Genomic DNA, 17,170 nt, shown 5'->3' with positions numbered 1-17,170 from the left:
TATGGACTATAAAAGCAGTTTAACAAGGATATTTAGTTAATGACTTGATGTTGTTATGGCCGGTGACGCCTGTTGTATCTATGGAGCAATGACTCAGCCGGCATAACACGTGCGTTTGTGAAAACGTCAGAGTCACAGAAAAAACAATACCAGTATCTTTTTATCACCAATGATACTGGTACACTCCCGCGACTATTGTGGGTGTGTGAAAACATCAGAGTTACAGATAAAACAATAGAACTATCTGTATGAGAATGTCAATGTTAGAAAAAAAAAGAAAGAGAGCATAAAATTAAAGCGGACGCGGCGAAAGACTTACACGAAATATCGCAGCAATTTTCTGACATTCAGCTAAGTATTTCTTTTGAAAAAAAAAAAAACTGGAAAATTAAAATAAAAATAGTTTTTTTTTAATTGCAGGCATGGGATACATAAAGCGCAAAATAGCCGTGAAAGTGCGTCCGACGCAGACGCTGCGACGGAACGCGAGCGGGACCTACACGTTTAGTGTGCACGGGGCTTTATTTCACTGGGAGATCATGTTCACGCCCGGTGTGGAGTTCGATGCCACCTCGCCTGACGATATCCAGGTATGTTTATATTTTCACTAGCTTTCCGCCCGCGGCTTCGCCCGCGTGGAATTTTGTCTGTCACAGAAAAACTTTATCGCGCGCGTCCCTGTTTCAAAAACCGGGATAAAAACTATCCTATGTTCTTTCCCGGGACTCAAACTATCTCTATGCCAAATTTCATCAAAATCGGTTGCGAGGTTTAAGCGGGAAAGCGTAACAGACAGACAGACAGACAGACAGACAGACAGACAGACAGAGTTACTTTCGCATTTATAATATTAGTTGGGATTATGGAGTGTTGCAATAACTTGAATACAATAATACGAAGCGAAGCTATTTCGAAATTAAAACTGTCAAAAATAATATTTTGTCTAGGGAGGCTGGCCAAGTTCCTAACGGCAAAATTAATAATGAAATCTGACTTTATCCACGATTTGTCCTTCTAGAGAAAGTTCCATACATTGCTACTACCTATTGCTACTTTATTAAGATGCCAAAGTGTTTAGGTTGAAGACTCNCTGGTACTGCGAAGTAAAAGTACACTTTTTGCTACACCCTGGCCTTCTTATTTGGACCCTGCACCTCAAGCTTGTCAGCCGAGACATTCACACCTTTTATAATTATTAATTTATGGTTTTTATTATTATTTTTTACTCTTCTTTCTGTTTTTGTTAAATAGCGCTGCAAAAAGGCACCCACTGAAAATCAGTGTCTTGGCAGTCACACTGTCAAGATATTACTGAGTGGGTGACCTTTTTTGGCAACTAAGTAATTTTTTTTCTTTTTTATGTATGTCTTTGTTCCCTGAATCTGTTGTTGTCAAAATAAAATTATTTTCTTTCTTTCTTTCTTTCAAAAAATTTAAGGATGATAGGTAGAGTATGAAATAGTAATGATGATTCCTCTCTAAATAAATTAAAGTAGGGTGAATGTGACGAGTTTCAAACCTTGTACGAGTCGATTTAGAATAATCAGATTAAAATTAAATATGCTTAAAGCTCAAGGGAAGGTTTGAATATATGATTAGCGATGAGTTAAATTTTGTTGCGTCCGCTCTTTGCCAATTAGGCACTATTAAACGAGCTTTTGAATAATCAAATTTGGCGAGCCCAATCCCCATATCGACTTTCACTTAACATGGATGGAAGCCGAGCCCTTCCATCTAACAACCCAGAACATTCTCTCCGGGGTACTTTCCAAAACACGATTCCCTATTCCATTAGACCCTCTCGAAGTTATCTCGCGTTATTTACATCGCCTGACCGTACCGTCTTATGTAGTCGACCCCTATGTGTTGGGGTCTGGTGTGGTATATAAGTGAGCATCGTGGTTCGTATTGTGTTTGTTTTAGGGGTGATATTGGCGCGGTCGGGCGCGCGGGGTGTGGGTCGCGGCGGGTCGGGAGGGGGTGGCGATGGCGGGTGTCGCGGTGTCGTCGCCATGGCAACGCGGCGCCCGGACGCCGGATCCCGACGCCCGCAGTGTCGGCCGCCGCGCCCGCGCCCCGCCGCACAAGTGACACGCGCTACGAAAAAGCACAACCACCCTGGCGGTAGGGAGAGCAATGTTTTTTAAAGTTTACGGACAAAGCGATGCACAATAGTAGCAATCTTTAAGCTGGTGTATAGGAACTACCCTAGATAGTTTTCCATTTCAATCAGCACGCATTTTCTTATTACGTTTTGTCAAACCATCAGAAAATGATTGCATCGACCACGTGTGTTGAGTGTTTCTTAAAATCAATTCACTTTTGTAGAATAATACAAGACAGGGTGTACTTATACACGGTATCTATTATTAAGTTTGATCATTCTTCGCACATCAATATCTATCAAGTCGTTAAGACTTAGTTATCAATCACGATCAATGTACAATTATTGTTTCATAGTCTCTTCCTTATACCGTCATTTAATTTATTTATTTATTTATTATTCATTATTGAGCAATTACATATTTGATCCAAATAGCGTCCTAAATCCTCTTTAGGTTTGTCTAGACACTATTGTTCTCTATACAAATAAAAACAAACGTTTTGGTATAAGCATTCACAACACTTCATGGGTAAAAGCTACGCTAATGCAGTATAATTTGAATTTATCCCTGAGGATATTTGTCCTCATGGTCATCATACCTCCCAACCTCCCCAGCCCAAGGGGGCAGCGGGTGGCTCGCACCTTTTGTTTAGCCCCCTGCCCCCTTCATTTACTCGTGTCCCGCTCAATGCTGTTTGCAAACGGTTTAGGTGCCTAAATGTACAGGGAAATGTCACGTTTTCACTTTTTGTGTTTGCATTCCCTCCGCGTGATTATACCTGGATATGGGTACGGAATTAAAAGGGTACGGCCAAAGTGCTTTTGGATTTTTGTGGAACTTTGCCGAATATTATTTGAGGCATTTTGCATTGGGATTTTAATATAGAAAAAAAAAAAAACAGTAACGCAATCCTCTGACATGATATTTTGCATGAAAAAGCTACTTGTGAATTATGTTTTCGACTCTTTAACTAATAAAAGGTACACGCACGTTGAACACAAAAAAAAAACCCGACAGCGACATTTAGCATGAAAATTACATTTTAAGCTGGTGTTTAAAACGAATGTCCCTATTTTTAAAGGGGATGATAGAAGAAATCCATAATACGTCATTAGCATTTTATTCGATTTTATGGTCTGAAATAAATGCATTTTATTTTTTATTTTTAAAAACTCCAGTACTCTATTTAGAATAATTNGGGTGGCTCGCACCTTTTGTTTAGCCCCCTGCCCCCTTCATTTACTCGTGTCCCGCTCAATGCTGTTTGCAAACGGTTTAGGTGCCTAAATGTAGAAGGAAATGTCACGTTTTCACTTTTTGTGTTTGCATTCCCTCCGCGTGATTATACCTGGATATGGGTACGGAATTAAAAGGGTACGGCCAAAGTGCTTTTGGATTTTTGTGGAACTTTGCCGAATATTATTTGAGGCATTTTGCATTGGGATTTTTATATAGAAAAAAAAAAACAGTAACGCAATCCTCTGACATGATATTTTGCATGTAAAACTACTGCTAAATATTATGTTTCCGTTTTGTACACATTGACTCCCTAACTAATAAAAGGTACACGCACGTTGAACACAAAAAAAAAACTCTACAGCGACATTTAGCATGAAAATTACATTTTAAGCTGGTGTTTAAAACGAATGTCCCTATTTTTAAAGGGGATGAAAGAAGAAATCCATAATATGTCATTAGCATTATATTCGATTTTATGGTCTGAAATAAATGCATTTTATTTTTTATTTGTAAAAACTCCAGTACTCTATTTAGAATAATTACTTATATTAGTCTTTAAAATTGAATTTAAGTGCTTAGGCATTAAGGAAATAGAATAATATCTTTAAGATTGATTACGCGTTCGATGAATATAATAAACATACATTATATAACTAAAAGAACTAACAAAGTTCTAGCACTCGAGGTAAGTTCGTTCAAGTTTCTTATCCCAGTGCCACTAGTTGGGGCTTCCAACTTGGCTAATTTTCGCTAGTCGACGAAGTTTCTACTACTCCCGCTACTTTTTATAACGAGAGAGTTTCTTGATAATGTTGTTCCATAAATTATAAAACTTTGGTTAATGTTTACAATCGCTTTAGTGTGTTAAAGTGACAAAAAACCACCTTACTTATCTATACTGGCTTCTAAAACACAGATTTTTTCTAGCTCGGGAGTCAGGGCTACAATGAAACATTGTAAAGGTTTTTATTAGTAAATGTTTGTGAAATAATTTTTTTTAGTAATTTTCAATTTCTAGAAGCATAAATAGCAAATCAAGTGAATATTTATTTGAATAGACCAACAATGTCAAAGATTTTTTATTTCTTCAAAGACAACATTGGTGGAGTAAGTTCCTTTNGTTCTTTTAAAGAAGCCACTAAAAATAATCTCACTAACATTCTGTTACAGTGACCGCTAACAAATAACTCGGTCGACCAGGAGCACTTATTTGAGGTAAAAAGGACAACCTCAAGATTGAGTAAATCGAATTTTATTCGAGAGATGTGAAAGTAAGTAGAGCAAGCCTAAAATTTTCTCGAAGGAAAAGAAAAAAGAAATACATCTTGCTTTTCCCAATCTTTTAAGATGTTCAATCTAAGTTGATCGATTTTATCATTAAGAGGCTGGCATTACTTAGGAAAAAAATTATTAATGTCTACTAAAATATGTAGGTCTTTCAAAAAATAAATTGTATAAGCTGTGCCTGCGACTTCGTAAGGCTTAATTTCTTACTTTGCCACTTTTTTGACGCCTATTTATTACTGAAGAAACCCAAGTTTTTTTATTCGTACTTAGTGTTCAAGGAAGTAGAAAGAAAGACAAAATTGCTACAAAAACAAAGTTGCTACCCAGCCTTAAGGTACGTCTGTCTGTCAAATCACTCACCGAGCAGTTACTCAAAGTTTCAAATCCAGAACGGAAAAAAAGAAAAGAAAAAAGAAAAACAAGTCCCGTCTCAGGGATCGATCGTGGTTGACGCGCGGGTGTGAGACCCCGCCCACTGTTCACACGAGAGGTGACGATTGGCCGGTCCACACAGGCACGCCTAGGCCCGAAGCTTACGTCTTGCTGCGTCACCGTACCCATGGTGGTGACGTCACGGGTCTTTACTATACCATAGTGGTAACTTGAAATTGTACAGCGACAAATAGTTGACACTCGAAGTGGCAAAAAAGTTGACAACACAACCTTATTCAAATTGTAACAAAGACGTGTTGCGAACTTTTTACCAAGTCCTAGATTATTCACTGTTTAGTAAATAAACAAAATGAAAAGTTAGAAGAAACAAGAAAAGAAAGAATATTTTTTTACGCTCTCTAGAAAAATCACCGTACTTTTACTTCTTTCCAAACAAAATAATATTTTTTTACAATACTTGCCTTCTTAGGCTGAGTTGCACCACCTAACTTTAACGGTAACTATGACGATACCCGGTGCTTTTTGTTTGGAGTTTGATAGATTCTTGACGTTTTTCAAAGTTAAAGTAAAATGCTGCAACCTACCCTTACATAACTCAAAAATATTTATTTCTGTGCAACGGCGAAGAAAATGTGTAATACTAATAAACAATACTTCCTAAGTTATAATCCCCAGTATTTATAGAACACGAATATCACCAAGAAAATTTCAAGTACTAGAGTTCCAAGAATGTAGCGCCGAAGGTTAAATAAATATTTCGCCCAGTTTATTAAAAAGGTTGTTCTATACAACTGAACTTTATTTAACTCGAGTACTGTTAAGGACGAAATCTACAAGACACACAAAATTAAAGTAACTGAAACAAAAAGAAAAGTTTAAAGTTTAGCTAATATGAATAGATTTTTAAACAAATATTACTCGATTGTACAATAATTTTAGTATTATTTTTAGTTATTTGTAAGCTGTTTGTTTTCCGAATACAATAAAATAAAATAATTATGAACGTAGATGTAGAAGTCTTAAGCAACAATATCTAGTTCTAAGTAGGATATCGTACAAAAAGCTAACTAGCACAAAACCATAAATAAATTAATACCACAGATGAAACTTTGTTAATACCAATACAAAGTCATGACGTTTCCTTTGTTTATAAATTGTACAACGTGTACAAAAACACACCCAATGTTGTTCCTTTCAATACTTTTGTGCAGCATAATACCTCATTTCGACACATACACTCGACAGCACCCATCCCGTACAAAAAATCATCAGCGCACGAAATCTAATTCCGCTTCCATACAATCGAGTACGGGGCAGATGCGCGAACGCAGGCACAGACAATAGCGAACGCTTGTAATACGTCTAATTTTACCGACTGCTGCATAAAGGCGGCAGTTTTGTGAGCGCGTTGATCGACAGATCTGATAATTTGAATATGATGGCGCATTGGAGCGAGGTGCGCGCGCGCATCGATTGTATTGGATTCGGTTGCAGTGATTTCTGGGCTCTATTATGTTATGACGGAATTGTATAACCGTTGAGCTACCGGCTTCATTTTAAATTAAATTACATGTAGAGGATCGGACGATCAAAATGATTACGACTCTACTTATATTGTTCTGATAAGAGTGTGTCAATATTTTGGTACACGGGAATCTTTCGATTAATCATTGTTGAGTCCCACTCTCTGTAAGCAGAGTCTTGGACAAACATTTATGGGCTGAGAAAATGTAAGCAAATGCGATACATATTATCGTTTTTATCCCTGTCACAGAAAGACTTTACCGCGCGCGGTAAAGTGAGACAGGCTGAAATTCACGCTGCGAAGCAGACAAACAAAGCTATCGTTCATTATATCTCGTAGATACAAGATACTTATTTGTGGGTATTAAAGGTGACTTACCAAACACAGACTTGCTGAAGTTGACGTTGGGAATGCTGGCCACGTAGTCCACGGCGCCGTCGAAGGACTTCAGCTCCGTGATCCGTTCTGCGTTCTGCTGGGCGAGTCTTTGTCCTCTTTGCACTGTCAAAAGAATTAAAATTATATCAGTAAGTTTTTTAAGAATAAAACATTACAAGCAAATACATCTAGATGTAAGTATAGGTGGCCCAACAAGAGTTGAGGCTATCAACATAAGCAAAGATTTGCTACGATAAGCAGACATTTTGCGTATTCTGACTGATTTGTGTTACGGTGAGTATGTGTTCGCCTCAACTTTCGCGATGCGCCCTATAGAGCAGTGCCAAATATTTATTCTAATTTCCAGTTCAGCAGTGGCGGTAGAATTTATCCTTAAATGCATAGGTGTCATAAATGTCACAATTCTTGAGGTCATTGCTCTATTTCTACAAACTAGTAAGCATGTACAAATACATTTCAGTGTTTGTCTCTACATTTATGTCGACACTAGACATCCTGTGTGATTCTAGAGTCAGTTTGCCAACACGCCTTTAAATGTAGATTCTTAAAGTTGCGAATTCATTCCGGTGCATTCCTGCGGGATGGCTGAGCGTGCAATTGGCTTAATTTAAACGTCTTCACGTCGCAAATTGACCAATTACCCGCAGAACGCGCGATCACTTCCGAGAAGGGACCGCATTCGGGGACTGTTCCACCTTGAACGGGACGAGAACTAAGAATGAATGCTTTAGGGCCGTTTTAGGGCTTTACTTATTTATAAAAGTCATACATGAGGTGCTGATAGAGACGAATGTGTAACTACCAATAAAACTTTTTGACATACCAGATATAGCAATAAATAAGAAGAAAGTACTTGAGTATTACTCGCACGCATAGGCATACTAAACTTAAATTATGCAAGTATATTAGTGGTACTAGAAAATAACGTGACGAATACAGATTATTCGAAAATAAGGCGCAAATGGATTATAATTATATTGCTACAGCCGTCAAACTTCAAATAGAAAAAAATGTAGAGTTAGTAGATTCTTTTAAAAAATACAATTGTGCTTGCACCAAACTAAAAGAATTCCCACCATGGCATTCAGATATGGCATGTAGACCATCAATTAAAAAAAATAGGAATAAGTAAAGAAAGTTTAATGAATAGATATTGCTTTACAGTAACAGTTCACCACTTGTAACTTAATTGATAAAGCTGAAAATGTCCCCGTAAATTTTGGAAACTCCGCGTTCGCCCAATCATCCCTAATTGGGGTCAAAGTTCNTGCAGTGATCTCTGGGCTCTATTATGTTATGACGGAATTGTATAACCGTTGAGCTACCGGCTTCATTTTAAATTAAATTACATGTAGAGGATCGGACGATCAAAATGATTACGACTCTACTTATATTGTTCTGATAAGAGTGTGTCAATATTTTGGTACACGGGAATCTTTCGATTAATCATTGTTGAGTCCCACTCTCTGTAAGCAGAGTCTTGGACAAACATTTATGGGCTGAGAAAATGTAAGCAAATGCGATACATATTATCGTTTTTATCCCTGTCACAGAAAGACTTTACAGCGCGCGGTAAAGTGAGACAGGCCGAAATTCAAGCTGCGAAGCAGACAAACAAAGTTAGCGTTCATCAAGATACTTATTTGTGGGTATTAAAGGTGACTTACCAAACACAGACTTGCTGAAATTGACGTTGGGAATGCTGGCCACGTAGTCCACGGCGCCGTCGAAGGACTTCAGCTCCGTGATCCTCTCTGCGTTCTGCTGGGCGAGCCTTTGTCCTCTTTGCACTGTCAAAAGAATTATATCAGTAAGTTTTTTAAGAATAAAACATCATTAAAAGCACTACATCTATGTAAGTATAGGTGGCCCAACAAGAGTTGAGGCCATCAACATAAGCAAAGATTTGCTATGATAAGCAGACATTTTGCGTAATCTGACTGATTTGTGTTATGGTGAGTATGTGTTCGCCTCAACTTTCGCGATGCACCCTATATTTATTCTAATTTCCAGTTCAGCAGAGGCAGTTGAATTTATCCTTGAATGCATAGGTGAATGCTAAATATCACAATTCTTAAGGTCACTGCTCTGTTTCTACAAATTTGATTTTTTTTTGATTTTTTTAATAAATAAATATCTTTGGACAATCTCACACAGCGCCATCTAGCCCCAAAGTAAGCAATTAATATGCTTGTGTTATGGGTGCTAGCTTAACGGATATACTACTTATATACTTTTTTTTTAAATACATACATATTATACATAGTAACACCCAGACCCGTCACAGAAATTAAAATTCATCATTTCAATTTCTGCCCGGCCGGGAATCGAACCCGGGACCTGTCGGCATAGTAGTCCGTTCTGAACGACTACCACCACTACACCAAACGGCCGACAAATTCGTATGTGAAAATACATTTCAGTGTGTGTCTCTACATTTATGTCGACGCTAGACATCCCGTGCTACAGTCAGTTAGCCAACACGCCTTTAAATGTAGATTCTTAAAGTTGCGAATTCATTCCGGTGCATTCCTGCGGGATGGCTGAGCGTGCAATTGGCTTAATTTAAACGTCTTCACGTCGCAAATTGACCAATTACCCGCAGAACGCGCGATCACTTCCGAGAAGGGACCGCATTCGGGGACTGTTCCACCTTGAACGGGACGAGAACTAAGAATGAACGCTTTAGGACCGTTTTAGGGCTTTACTTATTTATAAAAGTCCTACATGAGGTGCAAATAGAGACGAATGTGCAACTACCAATAAAACTTTTTGACATACCAAATATTATAGTAATAAATAAAAGTAAGGCATTACTCGCACTCATAGGCATTTAGTATGCCTATGCAAAAACTTAAATTGTGCAAGTATATATTAACCAGTATACATGGGTTACTAGAAAATACCGTTACGAATACAGATTATTCGAAAATAAGGCGCAAATGGATTATAATAATATTGCTACAGCCGTCAAACTTCAAATAGAAAAAAAAATACAGTTATATAGTACATTCTTGTAAAACATACATTTGTGCTTGCACCAAACTAAAAGAATGCCAACCATGGCATTCAGACTTTGTAGACCATCATTAAAAAAAATAGGAACAAGTAAAGAAAGTTTAATGAATAGATATTGCTTTACAGTAACAGTTCACCACTTGTAACTTAATTGATAAAGCTGAAAATGTCCCTGTAAAATTTGGAAACTCCGCTTTCGCCCAATCATGCCTAATTGGGGTCAAAGTTTTGAATTACAAACCAAAAATTCATATTTCCGAAAACAGCCGTCGGAAACCGCTAAACGCCCCCCACCCCGGGCCTGTCAACACAAAAGAACTGTAAAATCTGTGCAATTTGTTACCCTCTGCTCTTGTCGCGTACGTATATACTTATCGATTTATCGCAAACAGCTCTCTGTTTTAAAAAGTCAAGGCGCAGATTGCCGGACGATAGTGGCTTGTAAGCCGACGGGCCACGGTCCAATTCGTGTCGATCCCGATTCGGTGTATAGGATTTGTCGGTTCAGCGGCGGTGTGTAAAAATGCCGTCTTGTCGTAGGCACGCCGCCCCTCCCAGCGACATTTTTACAAGAGGGGGGTCGCCGGGGCCCACCCGCGGACTCTCCCGTCATTTCGTTGTCATCCAGGGGTCCTTTTTGCGCGAACGCGGCGCGAGCGTCGGCGTCGACAATACTGTTCAGTATTTTTATTCTTTTCGAGAAGAAAATGCGAAAAAAACCCGCAGAGAAAATCACGAACAATGCCGCCCTTCGGCGAGATTACCGCCATCAGAAAATGAATGCTTTGTTAGATCCGTCCAACGAAATGTTTCCAGTTGTTACATTAGTCTTGTCGTTTCCATTAGACGGGGCTTAGCGGGCATGAAGAGCTGCCGAATGCGCGTCTGCTTTTCACTCTTCAAAATTAAAACGTACTAAATGAAAATTGTGGTTTTTCACGTTTAGTGCCTTTTATGATGTGACGAACTAGGAGAAAAATAGAATGATGAAAAATACGACGGTATATTTGTGTTAAGGAGTAAGATTAAAAATGTAATGAATTTTCCTTTGAGTTCAGCATGCACTCTTAGAAATGAATTCTCGACATTATTTTCACGTTCTTTTCAGTGAACTTTACGACTGTTGCAAGTTTCTAACTATGATAAGACTAGGTTAACTACCTACTAGTGAATTACAAACCAAAAATTCATATTTCCGAAAACAGCCGTCGGAAACCGCTAAACGCCCCCCACCCCGGGCCTGTCAACACAAAAGAACTGTAAAATCTGTGCAATTTGTTACCCTCTGCTCTTGTCGCGTACGTATATACTTATCGATTTATCGCAAACAGCTCTCTGTTTTAAAAAGTCAAGGCGCAGATTGCCGGACGATAGTGGCTTGTAAGCCGACGGGCCACGGTCCAATTCGTGTCGATCCCGATTCGGTGTATAGGATTTGTCGGTTCAGCGGCGGTGTGTAAAAATGCCGTCTTGTCGTAGGCACGCCGCCCCTCCCAGCGACATTTTTACAAGAGGGGGGTCGCCGGGGCCCACCCGCGGACTCTCCCGTCATTTCGTTGTCATCCAGGGGTCCTTTTTGCGCGAACGCGGCGCGAGCGTCGGCGTCGACAATACTGTTCAGTATTTTTATTCTTTTCGAGAAGAAAATGCGAAAAAAACCCGCAGAGAAAATCACGAACAATGCCGCCCTTCGGCGAGATTACCGCCATCAGAAAATGAATGCTTTGTTAGATCCGTCCAACGAAATGTTTCCAGTTGTTACATTAGTCTTGTCGTTTCCATTAGACGGGGCTTAGCGGGCATGAAGAGCTGCCGAATGCGCGTCTGCTTTTCACTCTTCAAAATTAAAACGTACTAAATGAAAATTGTGGTTTTTCACGTTTAGTGCCTTTTATGATGTGACGAACTAGGAGAAAAATAGAATGATGAAAAATACGACGGTATATTTGTGTTAAGGAGTAAGATTAAAAATGTAATGAATTTTCCTTTGAGTTCAGCATGCACTCTTAGAAATGAATTCTCGACATTATTTTCACGTTCTTTTCAGTGAACTTTACGACTGTTGCAAGTTTCTAACTATGATAAGACTAGGTTAACTACCTACTAGGGTTATACGTTCGATTCCCAGTAGTTTGACTATTTAAAAGGTCCTCTTGTATAAAAGGGAAGGTAAAACATTGTGTGGTACACAGAACTTAACCTTTACTACCGTTTGATATTCCAATTTATAATTTTGAAAAATATAGAAAGAACATAATATAGACAACTGAAGTATTTTAAAATATAAACCTACATAAATGTTAAATAAAATGTAAACCACTTCAATAAATTGCCAAGAGCCATTGCGTATTTTATTCCATTTCACATAATGACCAAGATTCTTCACAATAACGAAGAAAAGAATACCTAAGAGTCAGAGAAAAGATGATCTCAAGGCGCGTTTATTTTGCGTGATTCGTACAAACTGAATGCGACTCAAAATTACATTGAGACGAAGATAAAATTGGAACGACCCAGTGACATTTTGTTGAAGAAAAATTCCACAAATTGTTTTACTTGGTTGGTAGCGAAGAAGGTAGGTAGAATCTTTTATGGCAAATATATTAAAGTTCACAGTCTACAAAATAATCTCTATCAACTTATAAAACACACTAATCGGATTATGAAACGACTCACAAAATTGAGCATAACTTATACTCAAGGCTTGATTCTTTGAAGTTTCATACGTTGTTGATCGAAGTTTCATACATTTACAATTAGTAATGTAGTTTCAAAATACGGGACCAAAACTACTAAAGAAATAACGTTTTTAAGGGAAACTCATACCAAGTCTCCCGATGATAATGTCCTGATAACCTAAAAGCTCTAAACTATTACTTTTTAGGGCTTATTTAGCAGCTTTACTTTGACGATTACTTATCGGCAATTGAAAAAAAAACCGTAATAATTTAGATCAGCGCATCACTGGTCCATTAAATCTGATATGATTGGCGTCGAAGACAAAGCTTTGTGAATTCCGATTTGTATGGGCATCGCATTACACCGCCTTTGATTCGTTGGGCAACGGAGGCACCTCCGATGTAGAGCGGGTCTCATTCATCCTACTAATATTATAAATGCGAAAGTTTGTATGGATATCTGGATGTTTGTTACTCTTTCACGCAAAAAAAACTACTGATGAAACTTTGCAGTATTATTGTTTCTAACCCAGAATAACATATGGACTATAATTTATAACGATCTGTGACAAACTAAATTTCACGCGGGTGAAGCCGCGCTGCGGGCAAAAGCTAGTCTTACATACGTGTTGGCGAATCCTTACAGTGATAACAGTTTATTTGCTAGTGATGCCAAATAAGTTGATTGATAAATATATTATTATCATAAATGAATTTGGGCGAGAAATCACAAAGCTTTGAGTGAATTCCTCCATCTTTGAGTTGGCATCCACTGTCGGGCGGGTCGCATTAATACATACGTATTGGCGAGTCGTTGATAACAGTTTAATAAGTGGTAGCAATGCCAAATTAGTTGAAAAGAAAACAACTTTCCTAAGAACTGACGACAGCGCATTTTGACTAGGTATACTCGTACATTTTTGCTGCAAATTTAAGCCTATTTACAACTACATTTTTACAAAGACATTTGAAAGGAATTTGGGCAGTAAATCTATAGAAGAAGCCAGCGCGTTATGTTACTTCTTTTGCTTAACTACAGCTAAGTTATAATAATAACTTTGAGGTACTTAGGTAATTAATGTCAGTATAGGTTCTAGGTCTTCCATTTCGGGTCTATTTACACACGAATGATGCTCTAAACGTCTAATCTCTAATAATAACTTATAGGTACCTAGGTAATAATATCGGTATAGGTTCTAGATCCATCGATCGCGTTTCAGGTCTATAGGTAATTTTGGTTACGCGGTTTTGCCGACGCATGACTGACGTCGTGCTCAAAACGTCTAATGTAAAAGAGCCCTTAAACAGCTCAATTTGGCGGTAAATAAAACAAAAGACTGCCAAGCGGCGGCTCAAAGCCTGAGCTAGGCAGTTTGAAAGGCGTGTGAATCAAAGGCGGCGTAACATGATGCCCATACAAATCACCACCTCACTCGGAGCTTTGTCTTCGCCGCCGATCGGATCAAAGATGAACTAGAATTTGATAAAATTAATATTTAAACAACATTTTTAAAAAACAAGTTTTTATTAAAATGCTCTAATATGGATAAATATAGGATTGAAATACTTGTCGTCATCCAACGAGCCCAAACTCGATGGGGTTGTGTCATTTTATTATTATTACAGAGTTCTTATGGCCATCTTCTAGCACCATCATCAGATCAGCTTTTTGTCATTATAATATTGGGTTGTTACGTGATTTACTCATGCGTGCAAAAGGACAATGTTCGTTCTCCATACATTGTTCGCCGTTAGATCAACAGTGCCGAAAAAATACTTTCTAGGTTCTAAATGACACAAATCTTTATGTAAGAACAATTATTCCTGGCGGACCAATTCTATAAACTTATTATTAGTTTCCAAGATATTGAATTTTAAAAGTGCGGGCGGCGGCCGGCCCGCCATTTAATGCGCGTGACGTCATATTACAACGACTGGCTCATATTTGTATGGGTGGAATCTTGCAAGCTGAATTAAGACCCACTTCCGGGCAACCGATTAAGCTGAAATTTCGCATACACATGCGATTTGGATGACCATGCAATATTATGAAGACGTGGAGCTGATCTGATAATGGAGCTGGAAGGTGGCCATAGGAACTCTATGATAAAACGACTTAAATCCATCGAGTTTGGGCTCGTTAGTTTTGTATTGATGAGTACTTTAATTCTATATAGTAATCAGGGTCTGATGATGGAGCTGGAAGGTAATTCGCAATAAAACGACACAATCGCATCAAGTTTGGGTTTGGTTCAATTTTAATTTCTGTGATGGGTCTGGGTGTTAATATGTATAATAAGTATGTATTTCCAAAAAAAATGTATTTAAGTATGTTTATATCCGTTTTCTAGTGAGCGGCCACTGTGAATGTACGTCACGCGGGGTCACGTGACCGTCGGCGGGTCTCGATATTTAAGCGAACTTTGAATGCCTATAAAATCATAACTACTTGGTATTTTTTAATGAAATAAAAACAAATGTATTTGTATATGTAAAAGCTTAACTGTAACATAGGTTTCAAGTGATTTTGCATACCTAGTAACATTCTCAATTAGGTAATGTAGTTTCAAAATACGGGACCAAAACTACTAAAGAAATAACGTTTTAAAGGGAAACTCATACCAATTCTTCCGATGATAATGTCCAGAGGTGGAATTGTGTAAAGCAATCGTAATCATTTGACAGTTCATAACGTACGATTATTCTGTCAAACGCTTTGTATAACTGACTTTATCGTACGTTATGAACTGTCAAATGATTACGATTGCTTTACACAATTCCACCTCTGATAACCTAAAGTCTAAAGCTCTAAACTATTACTTTTTTAGGGCTTATTTAGCAGCTTTACTTTGACGATTACTTATCGGCAGTTGAAAAAAAAACCGTAATAATTTAGATCAGCGCATAACTAGTCCATTAAATCTGATATGATTGGCGTCGAAGACAAAGCTTTGAGTGAATTCCGATTTGTATAGGCATCGCATTACACCGCCTTTGATTCGTTGGGCAACGGAGGCACCTCCGATGTAGAGCGGGTCTCATTCATCCTACTAATATTATAAATGCGAAAGTTTGTATGGATGTCTGGATGTTTGTTACTCTTTCACGCAAAAAACTACTGAACGGATTTTGATGAAACTTTGCAGTATTATTGTTTATAACCCAGAATAACATATGGACTACAATTTATAACGATCTGTGACAAACTGAATTTCACGCGGGTGAAGCCGCGGGCAAAAGCTAGTCTTACATACGTGTTGGCGAATCCTTACAGTGATAACAGTTTAATTGCTGGTGATGGCAAATAAGTCAATTGAAAAATATATTATTATCATACATGAATTTTGGCGAGAAATCGCAAAGCTTTGAGTGAATTCCGATTTGTATGGGCATCGCATTACACTATCTTTGAGTCGGCATCCACTGTCGGGCGGGTCGCATTCATACATATGTGTTGGCGAGTCGTTGATAACAGTTTAATAAGTGGTAGCAATGCCAAATGAGTTGAAAAGAAAACAACTTTCCTAAGAACTGACGACAGCGCATTGTGAATAGGTATACTCGTACATTTTAGCTGCAAATTTTTCCAAAGACATTTGAAAGGAATTTGGGAAATCTATAGAAGAAGCCAGCGCGTTGTTTTACTTCTTTTGCTTAGCTACAGCTAAGTTATAATAATAACTTTGAGGTACTTAGGTAATTAATGTTCTAGGTCTTCCATTTCGGGTCTATTTACGCTAGGAAAGTTTGGTCACGCGGATTTGCCGACACATGAATGATGCTCTAAACGTCTAATCTCTAATAATAACTTATAGGTACCTAGGTAATTTATATCGGTATAGGTTCTAGATCCATCGATCGCGTTTCGGGTCTATTTACACTAGGTAATTTTGGTTACGCGGTTTTGCCGACGCATGACGGCATGACTGACGTCGTGCTCAAAACGTCTAATGTAAAAGAGCCCTTAAACAGCTCAATTTGGCGGTAAATAAAACAAAAGACTGCCAAGCGGCGGCTCAAAGCCTGAGCTAGGCAGTTTGAAAGGCGTGTGAATCAAAGGCGGCGTAACATGATGCCCATACAAATCACCACCTCATTCGGAGCTTTGTCTTCGCCGCCGCCGATCGGATCAAAGATGAACTAGAATTTGATAAAATTAATATTTAAACAACATTTTTAAAAAACAAGTTTTTTGTAAAATGCTCTAATATGGATAAATATAGGATTGAAACACTTGTCGTCATCCAACGAGCCCAAACTCGATGGGGTTGTGTCATTTTATTATTATTACAGAGTTCTAATGGCCATCTTCNCGGCGTAACATGATGCCCATACAAATCACCACCTCACTCGGAGCTTTGTCTTCGCCGCCGATCGGATCAAAGATGAACTAGAATTTGATAAAATTAATATTTAAACAACATTTTTAAAAAACAAGTTTTTATTAAAATGCTCTAATATGGATAAATATAGGATTGAAATACTTGTCGTCATCCAACGAGCCCAAACTCGATGGGGTTGTGTCA

The 17,170-nt window shown here is 38.2% G+C and overlaps 1 protein-coding gene across 1 annotated transcript in view; it reads right to left on the bottom strand.

Annotated features, from left to right (window-relative positions):
• The window catches only part of LOC114358995 (Fanconi anemia group J protein homolog), a 101,147-nt gene that overhangs the window by 38,659 nt on the left and 45,318 nt on the right, over positions 1–17,170 (bottom strand). The window contains exon 3 of the mRNA XM_028313211.1: positions 6,928–7,050. Within this exon, the coding sequence (XP_028169012.1) occupies positions 6,928–7,050 (123 nt within the window). The remainder of the gene's footprint in view (positions 1–6,927; positions 7,051–17,170) is intronic.

The sequence above is a fragment of the Ostrinia furnacalis genome, unplaced genomic scaffold (genome assembly GCF_004193835.3).
Source record: "Ostrinia furnacalis isolate ACB-3 unplaced genomic scaffold, ASM419383v2 OfSCF4162, whole genome shotgun sequence".
NCBI classification, from domain to species: Eukaryota; Metazoa; Arthropoda; class Insecta; order Lepidoptera; family Crambidae; genus Ostrinia; species Ostrinia furnacalis.
Note: the sequence above shows the minus strand (reverse complement) of the source record. Positions and strands in the feature narration are given on the sequence as shown.